Raw genomic sequence first — 21,752 nt, forward strand, 5'->3', positions numbered from 1 at the left:
AACAACTTATTTATTGTACAAAAGTCATTTATAGTCAGTACAACCCATCAAACAAGGAAACACAAGGAGCACACCATGCAAAAAGAACAATCGTGACAAACGCAAACCAAAGTGAAGTCGAAATACAGTGAAAAACACTCAAAAGAAAAGCGTGAAAACATGCAGTCATCCTAATATGATGAGGCTGACTAAAACAACTCAATTATTAATATTACATAGTTAAAATATTATAAAACGACGAGAACATAAAACTTCAAACCACTAAAGTCAAGAGCTTGAAAAAAATAAAATCAAATAAAAGTAATACTGCCTTGGTCACCTTTTTTTTTCTCTTCATCAACAGTAAACTAAATGCTTATTTTTCATTACATTTCCACATATTCATCATCTATAACCGGAACAGTACATAATACTGAACGTAAAACTGATCACAATCACATTCGATCAAGCCATAATCTGACATTCTTAGAAAGGCCGCAAATTTGAGACTCGGCACAAGGTTTGGATCACCTGTTCAGCGGCGGCCCGGTAAACTTCACTCTTCATGGCTCGTGCGCTGGTGCCTGGCAGGATCTGGACGAACCCATACAGGGGCAGCGGCAGGCCTGGGATCAGCACTTTGAAGGCGAAGTAGAGGAATCCGTCAGGAGCCGCGTGATGGAAGTGGACTTCATATTGCGGAGAGCCGAGTCTGTTGACCTCGCACATCCACTGCAGATGAGACACGGCGTCGAGGCTAATGGGGGATTGGGGAGCCATCCCATCTCTCGGCCTTATGGGGAGCTGAGGAACCATCTCATCTCTCTGCCTTATGGACGATTGAGGAATCAGCTCATTTCTTGACATTATGGTGGGTTGAGGAATCATCTCATCTCTCTGCTCACTGGTGGTCGGACCCCCAACAGCCCGGAAGAGAGGAAGCAGAGACTGGTGAGCTGGGACGTCATAATGCAGGAGCGATGGTTTAGAAAGCGGCTTCAGAACAAGTGGGGTTACGCAGCTGTCTTCCTGGGGAGTGTCCTCGACACGCTTGGACTTGGAGAAGGAAGTCCATCTGACGGTGATGGAAATGCCGTACCGGTTCCGAAAAGCTAGAAAGACGTAGGAAATAAACGGTTACAAAAGAAACTCTTCACTTTTTTTTGGAAATGGGCTTAATTTACAACTCCTGTAGAGTTCATCTGTTGAGTTTTAATATTATTTAATCTATAAAGCTGAGCTCTGCAATAAAATCCAGCTGCAGGCCCGCAGAACCACACACGTTTTAGGCAACACAATCTGGCCCACGCAATCTAGGCAAACCATATATGGTTATTACCGATGTTAATATTATTAACGTCTTTTTGTCCATCGTCATCGATATATTTTGATATATATATGGGTAATAAATATTGTACACAATAAACAATAGTGTTTACTTCATTTCACAAAGATGCGATCGAGATAGCCGAATGGGGAGCGTTGTTTCCGATCGCCATTCAATATAATAGACTGAACAGTTTTCTATCAGTCATTATAGCTGATCAGTCATTATTATCTGACAATAATATGGCAGATCCTCGTTTGCTGGCCTTGCTGAACGATCTAAATTGGACAGGTTTAATTTATGTAATGAATTAATTTATAATGAAGGAAATAATAGCACTTTAATATAGGAAATAATACAGTTTATATGTAATAAAAATCTTTTTACATGTAACAAATGTATAACACTATATTAATATTTTACTCAAGCGATTTAATAGTGTTTATTTGCTTAATTTTCTAATTACTTTTTAATTAATGATTTCCCACATTAAATACTGTAGTAATTTATAGTAAGCAATATATTGTTTTTAAACCCACATTTAGCAATAGAAACAAATTAACTATTAATAATTAATAAGTATATATATATATATATATATATATATATATATATATATATATATATATATAACTAACAGCTGTGACAGTCTAGTAAAAGATAGTAGTTAATCAGTTTATAACTATGTTATTTATTGTTTAAATGATTAACTATAGTAATTAATTTTAATGTGACATTCTTTGCTTTTTATATTTTACAACAAAGTGATTTTAACCAAGTATAATAAGATTAAGATCCTGAATTTGTTTATTACACTAAATCTTACAATTAGACTGTCTATTGTTTTCTTTGTTTATGTGGACACATGAATAAAGTCATAATTGTCTTTAACCAATTATTTTTATTTACATAATTTGAGTTCACAACTGCAGAGATGTTAAAATGATCGTTACGATATAATAATAATAATAATAATGATTGAAAAGGGAACCCATATTTGTGAAATTTAATTGGTGGCGATAATGCTAAGGAGTTAGTTAGTTACCATATATGGTTTGCCTAAATCATGTGTGCCTAAAACGTGTGTGGTTCTGCGGTTCTGCAGCTTAATATATCTCGAGCTCTGGGTCTGTTGAGAGCACTTTTAGCTTAGCTTAGCATAAATCATTGAATCGGACTAGACTGTTAGCATCTAAAAATAAAGGCAGTTTTCCTATTTAAAGCTTGACTTTTCTGCAGTTAGATCATGTACTAACTACTAAGACAAAAAGAAAAAGCTAAAATGTTTTACGTTCTAGGAGTTTTACTGTTTTTATATTTATTCAGCCAATCTCTGGGTCTTTTAGCTTAGCTTAGCATAAATCATTGAATCGGAGTAGAACAGGGCTATTTAATTAGTTTGTCATGGGGGCCAGTTCATGAAACGCATCCCAAATGAGAGGCACGAAGGATATGACTTGCAAGATAAGTGATGACACAGCAGCAATAGAATAGCCCGTATGCTGTATTTTTGCTCCTTTTTTATTTTAGCATTTTTTTTAAATGCATGACATTAAAACACGGTTATGAATATATTAAAACATGTGCTTGTTTGTTGTAAAAATGCGTAATAATGACAAAAAAAAACTAATTTGTGGATTTTCTTACTTCCGGGTGCAGCCATGCTGCAGTTGTGGCTGGTGTATTCTGGGAAATTTTCTTACCCCTTGGTTTTGAGTGTGCTCCTGAAAAATCTCCTTTCGAAGGGGTGTATAGCCCTTCCCCTTAGCCCCACGCCTTCAAGCTAAAGAGAATTGGGGCAAGGGGAAGGGCTAAGGGGTAAAATTGGGATTGGGCCATAAAATATGAAGTAAATCATTGACTAATCTAATCTTATTTTATCCCACAGAACCACAGAATTTCGCATGCTCAAACTCTAGAATGACTGCGGCTTAACCTCGCTTGCTATACACACAAAACAAAAAAACATAAACAGAAATCACAAATGATTTTTTTGTAAAGCTATTAAGCTCAGTAACCTGGATTTTTTATCAAAGCGTGTATATTTGAGGTTATAATGCACAAGTTCGTAGAGGACCTGTGGATTCAGAACTTTCATTGCTTTGATTCTAATATTGCTGTAATTTATTTATTTTTTTGGTCTATTATTATAAAATATCTTTTTCAGTACCTGAAAAACAACTAATGAGAACGTACTTTGTGATATACAGGCATATTTGCTTATATATGGAGGCATTTCCTTTAGGTATATTTTGAATTTAACGGTCCCATGAAATGCTTTAAAATGTGCCATTTTTGTTCGATGTTTGATGTAATCAAGTGAAACAAGAAAAGAGGGTGAGAAAAACAGACAATAGTGTTTTGTTTTATCACTGCACTGCCAGTAAGAGTGGTTGAGCTCAAGCGCATCAAATGGAAAGCGTCTTGAAGGGGGCGGGGCAAGTCAGATAATAGAGAGCATTTGATTGGTTATGATTTGATGAGAAACTGTAGTATGAGGTGACGAGAATAAATACCGTTGATCTATTTAGGCGGAAGTGACAAACTACAAGCTTCCTTTTATAAATGTTATTATCTCATAAATGCAAATTTTATGTTTTGGAGCAAACTAGCTTATAGATATCCTAAAAACATTACTGCTACTAACATCAAAAAAACTTGATTTTAATTTCATGGACTTTTGAGCAATTTAAACGTTAATTAAAACATGTTCATTTCTAATCCTCCATACTGTGTATTCAACATTCCTTAGAAAAAAAATCCATATCCCAGCATACCTTCCACGAGCACTTTCTTAGCCATGGATGCGGCGTAATGGGACGTGTAGTTGACTAGAGCCACAACCTCTTTCCCTTTGGGCCCCGGTGGCTTGAGCAGGACGTCCTCTACACCGTCAGAGAGCATCTGGAGCACCATCAGCAGCTTCGATTCATTCATGCTGACGGGCAGATCCCCCAAACGCAGCTGGCGCTTCTCGGTGCTCCTGCGCACGGTCAGGCAGCCCCCCTCCGGCAGCCGGTACTGATGCAGCGTGGTGACGGCAGCCGAGGCTGTAAGAGGGTCACCGTACTTAGCATAGGCGAAGCCCCGGGTCTGCCCGCTGAAGTTCATCATGAGGCGAAACTCGTAAATGGTGCCGATGCTCTGGAAGAGAGGGATCAGGCGGTCCTCGTACACGTCGTTCGGGATCTGACTGATGAAAACCTCACAGCCCGAACCAGGAGCAGGACCCTGCCAACCTGGAAGAGGAATAAAAGAGGGATAAAATGAGGAATTGTTTATCTTTGAGGCAGAAACAACACTGAATAGGCCTAGATTTAAAGTGCTGGTTTCCCCAGGAATTACTACCCTCATGTCGTTTCAAACCCAAGGCCTTCATTCATCTTTGAAATACAAATTAAGATATTTTAGATGAAATCCAGGAGCTCTCTAGCCCTCAGTAGACAGCAAGGTTCCAGACTCAGTGCCAAGAAAGTGGTTCAGTTGGAATAGTATGAAGTTATGAGAAAAATTGTTTGCACATAAAGCAATATTGACTTCATCCAAAGTATACATCAGCAGCGTTAATGAGTGCAACCCACATAAGGAGCGCAATGTTCATGAATGTGCTCCCTGTATTGATACTGAGGAGAAGAACTGTTGAATAAAAGTTATTTTGTTTTATGTGAACCACTGAAGGCATATGGTCTGTTTAGAGGTAGTTTTCATTATATCCTGTCTATGGAGGATGAGGGAGCTCTCAGATTTAATCTAAAACATCTGGCCTGAAGACGAGTAAAAATCATTGGTGGTTCAGAAGGATGTGATGGTGAGTAATAACAACTTTCATCTGTGAGTGCAATAACCATGTAAAGTAACAATTTGCAGAATAGTTAAACCAAACAACTACAGACGTTAGCAAAGTTAAACTTCAACATTTTCTCACATTATCACAGTTTATTTGCAACAGTTTAGAAAATAGCATTTTAATATGACGAGACTAACTGATGTTGAAATTTTCAATGAAGTTATACTATACTTGTACAGTTTTGCATTCATATTTGCGGAGCACTTAGTTTCAGCATGGTTACAACTACAAGGCATTAAGACATAGTTCATGAATAGATTCGGGTTCATATAGGGTTAATACTAGGCATGTGCCGGTAAAAGATTCTGACAGTATGATAACCTTGGATAAAATCTATCACGGTATTGTGCTCACTGCTCTAAAATATTCTTTTTAAATGTCGAGGTAAAAAACACAACCCCTTTGAAACCAATTAATTTTATTTTTTGAACGATTCATGATATTTTGGAGCAGTAAACATGTCAGGCTAAATAATTAAAATAAGTTATTGACTTCTGCTGCCTTTGTTGTTTCAAAAACACGCATTTCTTTACAATTTAAAACAGCATCTTTGGATATTTTTTTCTGCTGGAGATACTGTTATCCTAAAAAAAAAAAAGTAAATAAAAAATAATAATCTTACACGTACCTTAGGAACGATATTACAGAAAATTTTGGCGGTTTTAAAACCTTGACTTTTCCAGTATACCTTGAAAACGGTTATCGTTCCATGCCTAATTAACACTGGAATTCCTTGAAAATGCTTACATTTTAATCTAGTGTTTAAGGTTTGAAAAGTGCTTGAATTCTAGATAAAGTCTTGAAACTGTTTAAAAATGTAAATTTGTTGCTATCATAAATGTATCTTACCAAGTAGGGAACAATAATTACCCATTTAAACAAATCTTTTTTTTGTGTGCCTATAGCATGATCTGCTTTGAAATTTAAATGTATATAAATTTATGATGAAACACATTTAAGATGAGAGTAAATCACATGTTAGAAAGTGAATGAGAGCAATCTGATGTTGGATTTGGGGCAAACATGCCATCAATTTTTTCCTTGACTACTATATGTGATGTAGCAATTTACAAATGTACTGTACATACTTCAACTGTAAAGTCAAATCAAATCACTTTTATTGTCACATCATCAGCAACACGTGTGCTATGATGAGTGCAAAGCTTAGTGCCAGAAAAGCTTAGTGCCAGAAAAGTTTACAAATGCACCTAGAATGTGCTTGAAAGGGGCTTAAACTTGAATTTAAAATGTGCAAGAACCCTTTAAATAATAAATAAATAATACATTATTAAAATTATGAACAGGGTTAGATTGAAGAAACCCTATTGATATACAGTCAAACTAAAAATTATTTAAACACAGTCAACATCTCACATTATCATGGATTATTCCCTATAGTTTACTTAGTTAAACAGTCATAAATTCATCTTGATAAATGTCCAACTACTCTGAAATCCATTTCAAAACGTACCTTTCCAATCAATCAGACAACTACTATGACAGTATTTACACAACAGGTTCTTACACACACACACATGGTTAGCTGTAACTTCAAAGCTTCATCCAAGATAAAACATCTTAAATGTAATATAATAAAGGAAGACGATCATAGATGTTGGAAAGGAATTATCAAATTGCCAAGGTCAGACTGAAATAATTAGGTAGTTTATAAACTGCATTAATGTGATGATGACACATTTCACCGTCCATCAAGCTCCAGGCACATCAAGGCAAAAGATAAAGGCGAATGCTCTTCCTCTTGACATGATCCTACAGACGTATAACAGTTTATGAAAACATCACACGATAAATACTATTACTCATGAAAACATCATAAAATAAACACCAACCAGAGACCAGATCAAAGAAGAATAAAAACTAGCTGAGCTGAGGCTCTGTCGGCAAGTTCATGATTTTTGCATTAAAAAAAGCTTAATAAAACCCCTGAAAAGGATTTTTGTTTTACTTCAGAAGACATTAAACAATTACAACAATACATGAATAAATAAATAAATAAATGCACTCTTCTTTAAGCAAACAACTGTTTTTGTAAAAGAGTGAATCATGTAAACCTTACATTCTTTTAAATGAAATTATTTACAATTAGGCATGGGACAATAACTGGTTTCAAGGATTATCACTAGGGGTGTAATGGATCACGGTTAATCCGTGATTCGAACGGATCACAACCCGTAGTTTCAAAACACACATGACTCACAGAGTAATATATTTTTTTACTTGTACTTGTCATTCAAATCACATGTAAAGCATTTAGGCTTTCCTTTAAAATATAATGATGATAGAGATAGTTGTGGTAGGTTATTCAGGATGTGGTGGGTTTCTAAGGTTATTAAAGGTGTTTTCTGTCACAACTTGTTTAGCCTGCATTAATGCATTCAGTGTAAGCTGCATGATAAATCATTAAAAGATCGGGATCTCAACATCCACGCAACAAATTATTAATGATGGTGATTTGAATACGTTTATTAATCCTAAGAGATTAAGTTTAAGTTTTTTGAGTTATTTATGAAGTTACAAACAGTCAAATAACACAGAAGTATTGGGATAACAGTTTATAGTTTATATAAAACTACTGCTGTTTATGGTAAAGATTAAAATCACCGTCATATGCATTTAACGACGCTCAAAAATTAAATTTGTAAGCAGAAATGACATTATTTAACTAATAGGTGGCGATCAAAATTATGCCACTGAGTAGTTCTTTTAATATGATACATCTAGCAATAAAGTTTTATGAGTGAATAATTCAATAATTTATTAAAAATGAGACTAAAAATGGGTTGCACAAATTATAACCCCGGTCTCACAAACAAGGTTTAAGGCTAGTCAAGATTAAATTGCATGTTTGAGCTGTCTCAACTCAAAATAACTTGTAGAGAGATGTCTTAAATATGTCAGTGTCATTTTTTTTGTCTCCAGGTGCACATCAGTAATATTTTTCTAAGGCCATTTTTATAAATTTGTCTTAAATAGCCTAATTTAACTAAGGCCTAGTCCTGGCTTAACCTAAGCCCTGTTTGTGAAACTGGGCCATAATGTTAGATTTCTACATATCAGCAACAGTCGTAGTAACAGTGAATTTTACACACTACTGAGTATTTTACCATTTATTTTAAATCCGCTAATTATTTCTCATTTTATTTGTAATAACATTACAGGTTTTAAGTTCTGTTTGTTAAATCAAAAAGTTGTCTAGCAGTACTGTTTTTGTAATAAATGGAAACCAAATTACATTTGTCTCCTTCCCTTTTTGGCTGATCCGAAAGATCAATCCGCAAAAAAACATAAAGTGATCCAAACCGTGAGATTTGTGATCCATTACATCACTATTTACCATGGTTTGGAAAAGCCTAGGTTTTAAAGCTGCAGAAAAATCTGTTATGATATATGAAAAAGATATATGCCCGATGTTTTTATGTGATTTCTACAACTATTTTATTTCGTTTATTAGGGCAACAGTATCTCTATTAGGAAACCCATACTGGTCAGTCAACAATTCAGAAAACATCTGAAAAACAAAATCTAAACCAACATCCATGCATGCTTTTGACCTGAACAGTGGCGTGGATTACTTTATATCCACAGAAAAGAAAGATATCCAAAGATGTCTTTTCAAGTCAATTATTTATTTAAATTATTTTGCCTGACATGTTTACTGTTTCACCATATTTTAAATGTTCCTTTAAATAAAATATATTGTGATCAATGGGGAAAAAAGGTTGCTATTTTTAGCCAGACATTTAAAAAGAACATATAACAGAGCAGTAATTACAATACTGTGATATTTTTATCCAGGTTATCATCCGTCAGAATCTTATACAGGTGTTCTGTTGATTGGTCCTACTTTTTCAGATAGTCTGAAGCTGCGGTCACACTGGGCTTTTCTCCCCATAGACTTCCATTCATGCGTCAGACAGGAAACGCGGGATCATGCGTCAAGTTTCGCAGGTTGCTGCGGTGCAAAGTTCAAGCTTGGTGACCTCTGACCTGCGAAATCGCATCACTTGACTGCGTGAGACCAATAGAGGATCAAAACATGACCTCTCTGAACAGTGAATTTAAAACATGGAGCAATCGCTCGCTTTTTTAAATGGCTAATAATCTTGTTTAATCCCGCCCCTTTTCGCAGCGCTGTACGACAGAATTTCGCATACACAAAGGCTGTTTCTCAATTCCAAGAACGCAGAGAATGGACTTGCGTTCTTTTAGAGTGCGGTCTTGCCAGGTGTCCTCGGAAGAACAAACTCAGGAGACCGCGAGGGCAGAGAACGCGTCCTTTGAGAAATGGGATGCTGCGTTCTTCCTGATGGTCATGTGACCTTCACGTGTTTTAAATGGAAATTATTTAAACATTACAGCACTCATACAACGATTTATGGTTTTCCCCTCTTCAAAATATATACTTTGCATAAAAACATTAGAAATATACTCTGCACAATATAAATAAAACAGATTTTAATACGAATTTCAGCAAACAACTCTTAATGTGTTTATTCCTTTATTAAGATGTTCATGTTAATGTTTACTTTCACCGTTTCATTTAGGGAAACTCCTGAGGTAAATAAGTGATGTCTCTAAACTTTAATAATAAATCTAAATAAAATGCAGCGCTTCCCACCTCCAGTCGAAATGACTTCTGGGACTTCCAGAGCGAGTTCGGTGCTCAAGTCAGCATCAGTGCATCCTCGAAATCAAGAACACATCCGGGAAGTTTCACGCGTCCTCCGTACTTGCGGTCTTGAGTATTGGAACTGAACTTAGGCAGCTGATGATGACGTTTCACGAGAACACGAGGACGCAAGACCGCTGAAGAACGCATATTGAGAAACAGCCAAACTCTAGTGTGACCGCAGCTTTACCTCCCATTCAAAAGGTAGGTAGCACATTTTGATGACGCAATATGCTACCCTTCAGATTTTGCTACCAACTTTTAAAGTGGAGTAGTGTGATATAAAGCTTTAATATCGCCCTAACCCCAACCTAAGAAACATTCAAATACAGTGCTGGTAGCATAATCTGATGTCAGGACACAGGCCCATGCATATTTACAATTAACAATATGATAAAATATTATTAAATTTATATAACAACTCACTTTAAGAAGTATGAAAAAAGACAACTAGACTGCGAGATTTTAACATTTTTTAAAAATATTTTAAAAACAAACAGTACAGTAGTGTGTGTTTGTTTTATACACATCTAATGTCAAATCCCCTCATCTACAAATCAATCTCCTTCATACACCAATCATCTAAAATCACCTCTAGCTGAGCAGCTGTGAGCAGACTGCAGCCTGATTGACCTCCAGGTGTCCACGTTTTAATGCAAAGCACAAAAGAGGCATGGCTCAAACTTTCAGAAGATCCTTAAAGTGCGTTATAACCACAAGACAAGCTATTTTAATCCCCAAACGACGACTTTCTGTTTCTGCTCAGTACCACGAAGCAAAATGCAAAGCTTAAATGATGCCATGTGCTCGTCTTTATTAACAAGAGTCAAATAGTAGTGTAGTGAGGCATAAAAGAGCGTTATGATTGCTCAAATGCTGCTCTCAGGTCGATGGAGGGGCACTTACCTGGAGGAGGACCACCATATTTCCTCTGCCCATTGACTTGGGTTAAAGTGATGGAGTTCCTCTGCATCCATTCCTGCAGAGACTTGAGTTTCTGCGGGTTCAGAATCTGCCATCAAATTAGAGAGGGGATGTTAATGTTTTTGGCGTGGTGTATTGAGGAATTGACGGCCTTTCAAGTGTCAAACCGACACACACATACTAATAAACATTCGACCGAAAAGTTAAACTGTTTGCAAAACAGGCGTGTTGTTTATAAACGTGTAAATAAACTCGCTTACCTGCTGAAGCTCCTGCTGCTGGGCATCCATGTCTCCGACCATCTGTGATGATGATGATAGACACACCTGTAAATTGGTGGAAAAGTCAAGAAAAGGTCATTAAAAGAAACCTCATGACTCCTAGAGACGCTATTGGACTGTTGGAGCAAGTGGGCGGATTCTGTGAAACGCGCTCAAATTTCAGACCCTCAGAGGAAATTTCACTTAAGGTGTTTTAAGACAAGGCGTTTTAGACTGATGTTTGTTGTTTAATTCGTGTTTGGAGTCTTTATTTTCTTTAAGACGAGTGTTAGGGAACTTTTTAAGAAAGGAATTTGGTTAGAAACTACAAAGAGTTCACTCTTCGCCAGCAGGTGGCGGCCGTGCTTGTGAATTTTTTGTGAGTGAACGCCATTCTGGATACTTTGTTGCATTTTAACAGCCTAAATTAAATTAAGTTTGTTTGCTGACCAGTTGTGTAGAGTGAAATAGTGTTTATTGCAAGTCTTAAAAATACTTGTTTTGAAGAATAAGTGCTGTAACATGTTAGAAATGTGTGGCTTGCTCAACTTGTGTTTTGGTTCCTAATACAAACATCAAGTGGAAAAACCACGTTTGTCTGGAAAATAATAGACTACAGCCTTTTTAAAAAAAAATATTTAGCGTTATTTATCCTGGTTAGTAGTTTATTTTTTAATTTGTGGTTTTTGCAAAATTCTAAAAGTACAGTAGGGGAGAGCAGGGACAGTTGCAACACGGGGCAGTTGCAACAATTTATTTCTCCATTCAGGATTGAGCTAAATATGTTGATTATACATATTCTCAGTCAGACTCCTTCAATATGAGATAAATCAGCCATATGTGACCATTCCTTCAGTGTAAAACTAATTTTAAGGTAGAGCAATTTTTGTTTAATGTTCCAAATATTACCTTGCCTTCAAATAGGTAGCCACCAAGTGTTAAAGCTGTTGTATGTACCTACTGTAGCACAGGAAATTTAATCATGGTTGACTGAGTATGGAGTCCCTGATTACAGAAATCATTTAATAGGTTACTATATGAACAAGTAACTATTTTAATTTTATTACAGTTTAAATTTATTTAACTAAATAATTGTTTAGCAAAGGTTCATTCTAGATTTTCAGGAAATTTAACAAATATTATTGTTCAGGTTATTTTGTAGGCCTGATAATTGACCAAAACATGGTTGTTGCGTGTTCTTTTAATAGTCCGTATTTAAATTATCAATTAAAAATTGTAACCAATTTACAAAAAAAAAGTAAATAAAATCCAACCAGATGTTTTAGAATTTTTTTTATCAATACAATTCAATGAAAGTTGCAACCGTCCCAATGCTCGGGGTCAGTTGCAACATTTGACGTTGTTCAAGTTTAAATTCTGCTGTATATTATCATCTGTACAAATATAACAATGTGGGTGGGTGTCTGATAGATGTGGGTTTATTATATTAAAATTTTGGGTATCCACGAAAAACTGTCTCTAAGAAACTGAAGAAAATTCCAAAAGTGTTGCAGCTGTCCCCACTCCTCCCTGTAGTTTTATGCTGTGTGTTGGGCTGTAGCATTGCTTGTACAAGTCGTCCCCTTAGAATTATAAGATCCTATCTGAGATTTGTCAAAATTGAGTTGTTGAAATATATTCTTATTAAATGACAATTTATATTATGGGATGTTTTTTAATAAGTTGTTTACATTAAGACTTTTTATTTTATTTACAAAAACAAATGTTACACATACTGTTTGCTATGAAATGCCAAAACTTTGAAGCTCAATATTTCAAAATCAGTCAGAATGCAGATAGTTCTTATATTCCTTATTCCAAGGTGACAAAATGTATACATATTGGATTTATTATCCATAAAATAGCTCTTATAATTGTATGATTTTATTATTATAATGAAGAATAAAAATAGTAATACTACTACTAATAGTAGTAGTAGTAGTAGTCTTAATTATACATTAATCTTTTCACAATAATGTGTGCATGTTTTTTTTAAATGTATATTTAAATGTTTATTATTATTATTATTATTATTATTATTATTATTATTATTATTATTATGTGTTTAAAATGGCAGGGCATAAAGAGATTTTCCCATGTTTTTCAGTTATTAGGCGTCTCGCTGAGCTGAGTTTATGACCGTTTACGACCCCTAAACCATAAAAACTTTCCACAGAAAAACAATATCAAAATATTAATAATTTCTCTTATATTTTTTAATTGATTGTATTTTAAAATTATATATTTAATTTTGCAATAATTGTTTGTTGCTTATTTTTGCAAATCTTATTTTTGTTTCACTCCTTTTAATGTGTGTATATAATATTTAAAGATTTAAAGATGATTCCTTGGATTTACAATTTTTTTTTTTTTAAGTTAAATGGTTGTAAACAATTTATTTGGGCTGAATTTATACCAACAAATAAAGTTGAACATTACTAAGTTTTATTTGCTTGTTTAAATTCAACCCATATAATTTGTTTGCAACAATTTAGCAGAAATCATTTATTTCAGTGTACTTAAAAATTGGTTACACAACAACATTGTCAAACTGAAGTCTGTTCAGTTAAAGGGGAAGTTCACCCAGAAATTAAAATGATCATTAAATACGGTTTCTTTCTTTTGATGAAGAATAAAGACAATATTTTGAAGAAGGTTAAAAACCTGCAACCATTGACATCCATAGTAGAAAATGAAAAAAATAGTGTGAGCTATATCCCTATATTTTAAATCAATTTAACACTTTAAACTTTTTTATTTATTTATTTATTTATTTTTTATAAATGTTACAAAACTGTTTATTAAAGTGATTGAAATTGTAGGCTATTCCTGGCCAAGATATGAAAATGTGGAGTTTTTTATTAATGTAAATTTAAATGTATAATAATAATAATAATAATAATTATTATTATTATTATTATTGTGTGTTTAAAATGGCAGTGCATAAAGAGATCGGCCCATGTTCAGTTATTAGGCATCCCGCTGAGCTGAGTTTATGACCGGTCATGACCCCTGGACCATAAAACTGTCCACAGAGAAAAACAGCAGTGAATCTTCCTTTTCTTTTTTCTTTTTTGTTGCTTGTTGTTCTTGAAGATCTCATGTGTTTGTCTTGTGTAGCATTGCTTTGTTATATATATATATATATATATATATATATATATATATATATATATATATATATATATATATATATATATATATATATATATATATTCTCACTTAAATTTTGTAACTTGTCATAATTACAATACATTTCTTACAGAAATATAAAAATTATAGAGAACATAAACATTCATTTATTCATTTTCTTTTTGGCTTAGTCCCTTCATTAATCCGCCAACTTATCCAGCAAATGTTTTACACAGCGGATGCCCTATCAGCTGCAACCCATCTCTGGGAATCTCAGGGTGTTTATTTGCTGAAATGCGTAAATGTTTTACACAGCGGATGTCCAGCTTCAACCCAGTACTGCAAAACATCTATTTACACTCATTCACACACTGGCCAATTTAATTTATTCAATTCATCTATAGCACATGTCTTTGGACTGTGAGGAAAACCGGAGCATACAGAGGAAACCAACGCCAACATGAGGAGACTCCACACTGAAATGCGAACTGACTCAGCTGGGACTCAGCAACCTTATTGCTGTTAGGCGACAGTGCTAACTACTGAGCCACCGTGTCACCCTCTACAGGAAAATAAGTGTATTTTTATAGAAAGATTTCTTTGGGTTTGCTAGTGTAACGGAGGCCAGCTAGTAAGTGCTGTGCAGGTGAACTTCACTCCTCTGACCTCTAAAGGTGCTCTAGCAACAATCGCTAGAGGCTGTGGTCTTTAGCCTCCTTGTTAGAGCAACCAACTCCCATGCGGAAGGTTGCCAGTTCGATCCCAGCTCTGGGCTGGTTGGGTGGTGTAGGACCGGCGGGTAACACTAGCAATGCAGAAAGTGACTGAAGTATAGGAAAGTGTAGCTTTTTCTCTAGTTTAGATTTCTACTGTATGTTTTTAAAAGCAGCAGGCAACAGAGTTCACCGCACAGTATGCAAGAGTTCCGCTCCAAACACATTTTTTCACACTTCATTTTAAGCTGTCGAGTGTGAATAAATAATCTCAAGATATTTGCTACCTTTCTCTGTAACTCCACTTCAAAGGCCACGCTTGTTAAAACATGCATTACCAAAAGGGAAAGACAGAAAAAACACTCCGTACTCATCTTTACGAGGTGAAATGTAAAAGGCATCTATAGCTTCTTGCATGAAGAGCCAGCTTCACCTGTGGAAAATTAATATTAAAAATGGGCCCAGAAATTTTATTTGGAAAATATTTTCTTTTTACTTTTAGCACCGTATTTATTTATTCATTTTTATTTTTGCACATAACACTTTTTCTTACTAATTTTTTTTAAAAAGGAATGTTATAAAAGTTGTTCATCAAATACATTTAAGGGAAAAAAATATAAAAAATTATAAACTTTCCTTTGGCTTATTCCCTTTATTAATCCACACTTGTGGGTTGCCACAGCGGAATGAACCACCAACTTATCCAGCATATGTTTTACAAACCGGATGCCCTTCCAGCTCCCAGTACTGGGAAACACTCATACACACTCATGCACTCTATATGGCCAATTTAGTCTATTCAATTTACCTATAGCACATGTCTTTGGACTATAGGGGAAACCCACATGAACATGAGGAGAACATGCAAACTCCACACAGAAATGCTAACTGACCCAGCAGGGCTCGAACCAATGATCTTTTTGCTGTGAGGCCACAGTGCTAAGGACTGTGCCATTGTGTCGCAAAATATTAACAAATTTTAAAAGAGAAGTAATGAGTCAGTAAGCAAATGAAGTAAAATATATAAAAAAAACGTAATTTTTCAATATTATGTTTTGAAATAAAGTTTCAATAATTTAAAAAAGAGAACAAAAATCCATCTAATTAATAAACGTATATATTTGCTTACATAATTCACCCTCAGTTACTTTAAATATTGTTTTATTTATTGTTAATGTAATTAATAAATAATTTATTTTATATAAAAATATTAATCATTTAATATATATTTTAAATAATATTTTTTATTTAAAAAAGGAACGTTTTAGCAGTTATACGTCAAGCCAATAAATTAAAATAAAAAAGTAATGTAATGTGTAATATGTAAATGTAATAAATACATAGTTCACCCTCAGTTAGTTATATTATTGTTATATTTTAAGTGTTATATTTTAAATAAAGTTTAATGTAATAATGAATTATATATTTTGTATCAAAATATTAACCATTTATTATATATTTTTAGTATTTTTTTATTAAAAGGAATGTTTTAACAGTATATCAAATACATTTAATGTAAAATGTATAACATAATAAAAATGTTTAACATAATAAAAGAGAAGGAAATCAATAAATCAGTCAGTAATCAAATCGAGTAAATTTTAAAACAAAAATTAACAAATGTTTTCAATTATATTTATTTTAAAATGAAAACAAAAAATCTGTCTAATATATAAACAAAATTTATTCTGTTATATTATGTTTTATTTTAAATAAATTTAATTGTAATTAATGAATGAATTTATTTTATATCAAAATATTAATCATTTAAATAAAATATTAATCATTTAAATAAAAGGAACGTTTAAACAGTTACATCAAATACATTTAGAGTAAAAAAATATATAAAAAAATATTAAAATAGTCCACAAATATAAAAAGTGAAAGAAATATATAAATTAGTCAGTAAGCCAAAAAAGTACAAATTAAAAAAACTAATAAACTCAAATGTCTTCACAATTTCATTAATTTTAAAGTTAGAACAAAAATACATCTGATTAATAAATGTGTGTTTGCATAATTCACCCTCAATTTTTTTGTTATTGTTTTATTTAAAATAATTTTTACTTTAATAATTTTTCTGTCAAAATATGAATCATTTATTTCTTTAAATATTAGTCTGTAATTAGCCTATATTTGTAAATATATTTGCAACGATTGCTTAATTTTGTAGTAAATCTTACTTTTGTTTATTAATGTATTAGTATTATTATTATTTTTTTTATTTATACAGCCAAATTTATGTAGGCCTATCAAAAATAGAAAAGCTTTTTTTTTGTGCAGAAGGTTTCACAACATTATCAAACTGAAGTCTGTTAAAGGGATAGTTCACTCAAAATATATTTTAAAGAAATAGGCCAAATAGATATTGAAGATATTTTAAAGAAAGCTTAAAAGCTGTAACCATTGACTTCCATAGTAGATAAGAATCTAGGGTGAACTACCCTGCTAAAAAGACTTTAGCACTGTTTTTAACCAAGAATGTATATTTAAATCAATTAAACATTTTTTAAACATTAAAAATTTTTTGTTCAAATGATCAAAATCACAGGCTATTCCAAAAAAATATATGATCAATTAGTTCTGACAGCAAGTGTTTTTAAGTCATTGTAACTCCTATTAAAGTTAATCACATTCTAACTTAATTTTATAAGTTACTCAAGCTGTTTTAAGTCAATTAAAAATAAGTTCAATGGACTCATAAGGTTAGTTTGATTCTGCTTAAAAATAAATAACCCCTTAAATAAAAAAAAATAAAAAATAAGGTAACCAGTATTTTTTTAAAGTATGGCCAAGATGTAAAATGTATTAATGAATTAAAGGTAAACACAGCACTTTTGATAAACAAGAAACACATTTTAAAATGCAGTTTGGATCATAAATCACCTGTAAAAGATCGATTAGTGTATTTTCTGTAGCAGCTTTTGATTGAACGGCGCCTTAACTAATGCACGAGCGCGCAGGTACACAGCTTGCCAGAGTAAACGGTGCTGTGCCAGTCTGCCAGATGAAAGGCAGAATCTCGCTTACTTCTCAGTGCGGCCTGCAGCTCTGACTTTTAGCTGGAGAAAATCCCTCCATTGCTTTACAGCCTTTTAATTCTCTGAAAAGAAGAAGAAAAAAGAAGAACAGACAGACAACCGGTTCATGGTTGTCTCGCTCCATTCTGCGCCTCATCTTTCCATTCTCCTCCTGTCTGTGAGATGTGATATGTCGTTTTAGTGCAATCACAGTATGTTTGCATGGAAATGATCACATCAACACCTCATAATAAAAGCGACAAAAACACTCGAAGGTCATAAAACCGCATCGCGTTGTCACGTGTGCTGCAGTCGCGCACGATAAGATGAACACTTTTTAATTAATTTATTACCAAAATCTTTTAATACTGATTCGCATGTCATTTTCACAAATTGGAGTTGTGCTTATTGTAGGATTACTTGTGGGTTTTCTTTATTCATTAATGCCTGAAGGTGATAAAAAGCATCCCTAAACCTGCGCGAGTTTATATGACAGGCGTAATTAAGTTGTAATTCTGATATTGCCGTGTTTCTTGTTTATTCAAAGTGCTGTGTCTGCCTTTTGGCTAATTAATTTATAACCTTTTACATCTAAACGTTAAAAGCGGGCCGATCTGACTGATGTTATCCGGCTGATTTGCGCTGCGAGCCGCGGAACGACAGCAGTTCCTTTGCCGTGGGGTCCAAAAACACATCTGTGCGCCTGTCCTGATATGCGCGCGCACGCACACACACACACGCACGCGCAGTCATCATGTGCACGCACACTTCTCATGAAGCTGATCTGCCACCGCGGGGCTCACCGAGGGACACACAATCTGTCCAATGTCAAAACTCATATCTTCAGTCCTGTCACTCATGCTGTAAACACACTCAACTAACTTTCAAGGGGTTTCAGTGAACTCTAACTTAGAAGTGCTTCATCTGACGTGGGATTTTAAATCAATACATATGCACTTATAAACAGTGGGGAAAATAAGTATTGAAAGGTTTTTTTTTTTTTTTTGCGTGGAGTAATATTTCTAAAGGAACTGTTGACATGGAATTGAACCAGGTTTTACTAAATTTGCTTTACAAATGATACAAGGTGTGCAGTTTTTATAGTGTTACCGAATTTAGTTATTAGAACTGAGTAAAGACCATCACATTTAAAAATGTGTCAGTGGCGTGTATCTCATGAATTTTAGAGTTTACTGAATTACAAGAAAGGAAGAAAAAACCTAAAGCACTTATTTTCTATTATCTTAGCACTTTTATTTCTCATTTTATTATAAAAAAGTGAATTAATAAACTATAATACTATTAAAGGGCACCTATGGTGCACCTATGGATACTTTTCAAGCTGTTTGGACAGACGTGTGTATATATAGTGTATAGACCGTCATATTGGGGTGATATAAACACACCCAGTCCTTTTTTTCAATTTAACAACATAAAAACGGTGGACCAATTAGAGCGCTTTTCAGACCGACCGCACTTTGACGTATAGGAATGTGGTCTCCCCGCCCACCAATATTGATTGACAGGCGCGCATTACCATATCCTCAGTTTGTTGTTTAAAGCCCGCCATTTTCAGCATGTGAGTCAAAGCGATAACACTAGGAACACCCTTGCTCTATTTTTAGATGCAAGGCTCATTGGGCTCAACACAAGATCAGCATTCACCACACGATCGTGCTCATTGGAATTGTTGTTTGTAACTTTAGGTAGGTTTGCAAACATGTGTACTTTTCATTGCGTCTACCTTTAACTTCAGCCGTTTGCATTTCTCGCGGTCACAGAAGCTCCCTGTGATCTTAACTAGGTGCAGCTGGAAAGTGCAAGTGCGTTGCCTCACATGCGCGTCTCTCCATTGGAAATAAATTAATGAACTTGCCTGCAGGTTGCACACCAGAAGCACCGCTGTGTGTCGCGCCACGCAGCGCCATGCATTTTGTAATTCTAAACATAGGTTTCTATCAGGGTACACACAACAGCGCTCCAAGTCGGCGACTGTCCGCGACATCCCAGCCACGATTCTGGACATTTCATGTTTCTGCCGTGCCACAGAGTGCCACTGAATCAGGGCCGTGTACAGGGGGGTGGCCCGGTGGCTAGAGCCACTGCCCCTCTGCCCTCATTGGCTGAGGTTCCCCTCTCAAGCCTGGTTTATACTTCAAGTGACCGGCGTAACCCACGGCGCATGCAACGCGCGTAGCTGTGCATTTATACTTCTGCGTGCGGTCTCTGTCTGTCTGCATTAACACTTCCGAAACGCTAGTTGGCAGTGAGGTGTTAATGTTCCTCTGTGTCGAGTTTCTTCGCTGCTCTTTTGCTTTTCCTGAACACTTCCTGGATGTACAAGTGGCTCAAACTCGCTCATTTTGAGGCAGGAACCGGCGGACGTGCAACAACTTTAACTATGAGGTAAACACAAAACAAAATTTTCCATCCGGAGCTCCTTCACAGCACTCTACACTTGTAAACAATCGCTCCATCGGGGTCGCACCATTCACGCGGCTCTCGGTCTCGCCCAGACTCGTCAGCGTTACCAAGCCGACCAATTACAGAGCTTCCGCTACGCGTTGTTGCGACCGTGTAGTTACATTTTTTGAGAGGTGCACATCAGCGACAACGACGGCCATGGTGAAGGGCTATGCGTCAACGCCATAGCATACGTGTGCATTTGACGCAGAAGTATAAATTAGCCTTCAGGAGGCTCTTGCCCAACCATTCATCCACAAATGATTTTGTTCTCTCTGCTTGGTCTGTGTCCGAGTCGTACATGTACGGCTGAATGCTGGTACTCTCACTCATGTCGCTTCTCTTTGCCTGCCTGTCTGTTGCCAAACACAGAGCGGGGAGCTATTGGCTCCACCCCCTTTTTACATTGGACAGGAAGTCAAAACTAATTTTCATGTGAAGCTACACACCCCTAAAACAGCGAGCTGTGTACACGCCCCCAAAATGACACTTTTTAACACATTATAATAAAAAAATCTGAACTGTGATAAATTAAAATGTGATAAATTCTGTTGAATAACAATCTAATGATAAGATTTGCATCACTTAAAGGGATAGTTCAGTGAAAAAATAAAATTTACACACTGTTTACTTGCACTCAAGTAGTTGAAAACTAAACCTTTATTTACTTTATAAAAAAGAAGACATATTGAAGAATGTTGGAAACTAATAACCATTGATTTCAAAAAGAAAAATATAAATATTTTCAAATATCAAAAAGAAATATCAAAATATCAAAAAGAAAATGGAATTAATAGTTAATAGATTTAAATAGGTTAATAGTTTTATAGATTTAGATTTAATGAATAGAAGAAGCCACAGTGGGCATTTTTTCTATACTACTTGCGCCTCAAAAGATGCAATAAACACAATAAACGTGGAACGACTTCTGGAGACGTGAGGTGCTTTTTGGAGCATAGACGCTTAAGACAGTAATAATACTAAACCACTTTGATTAAGGAATTTATTTTTTAGGATGACAAAAAAACATTTTAGATATTTTAGTCTACTGGTTTGTCCCTTTATACTGTCTTAACACACCCATTTTGTTTTTTGATACCTTTTTTGATGGTACATGGAATTTATTTGGTTTTCATCGTAGTTAATACACATTTTTTTGTGTGTTTATCCTACTCCGTTATGTGCATACGTTTTATTTATGCACATTTTCCAAATTTATGCGAATCTTGCCATTTCCATTAAGCATTATTTTTTATACAATATTCCAAAATGCCAACACCGGCTTATTCTGATAATGTACCCCCAGTATAGATTTCTGTAGAGTGCCAAATACGTCGCAGGAGCTATGTTTTTTGCAGTTTTTGTTTTTGCGAATCCACCAGAGGCCACTGCGTTTG

General features: G+C 34.9%; 1 protein-coding gene and 1 long non-coding RNA gene across 2 annotated transcripts in view; one reads left to right on the top strand and one right to left on the bottom strand.

The window, feature by feature from the left end:
- On the bottom strand, positions 1 to 11,131 carry dnd1 (DND microRNA-mediated repression inhibitor 1). The gene is given in 4 exon segments (NM_212795.1): positions 1 to 1,091; positions 4,084 to 4,545; positions 10,750 to 10,855; positions 11,028 to 11,131. Coding segments are annotated over 4 exon segments (1,236 nt in total). The 5' UTR covers positions 11,070 to 11,131; the 3' UTR covers positions 1 to 465.
- LOC141377681 (uncharacterized) overlaps positions 10,535 to 21,752 on the top strand; it is an 18,216-nt gene continuing 6,998 nt past the window's right edge. Inside the window, exon 1 of the long non-coding RNA XR_015507169.1 lies at positions 10,535 to 11,236. This is a non-coding gene — a long non-coding RNA (uncharacterized LOC141377681). The remainder of the gene's footprint in view (positions 11,237 to 21,752) is intronic.

The sequence above is a fragment of the Danio rerio genome, chromosome 14, assembly GCF_052040795.2.
Source record: "Danio rerio strain M-AB ecotype USA chromosome 14, GRCz13ab, whole genome shotgun sequence".
NCBI classification, from domain to species: domain Eukaryota; kingdom Metazoa; phylum Chordata; class Actinopteri; order Cypriniformes; family Danionidae; genus Danio; species Danio rerio.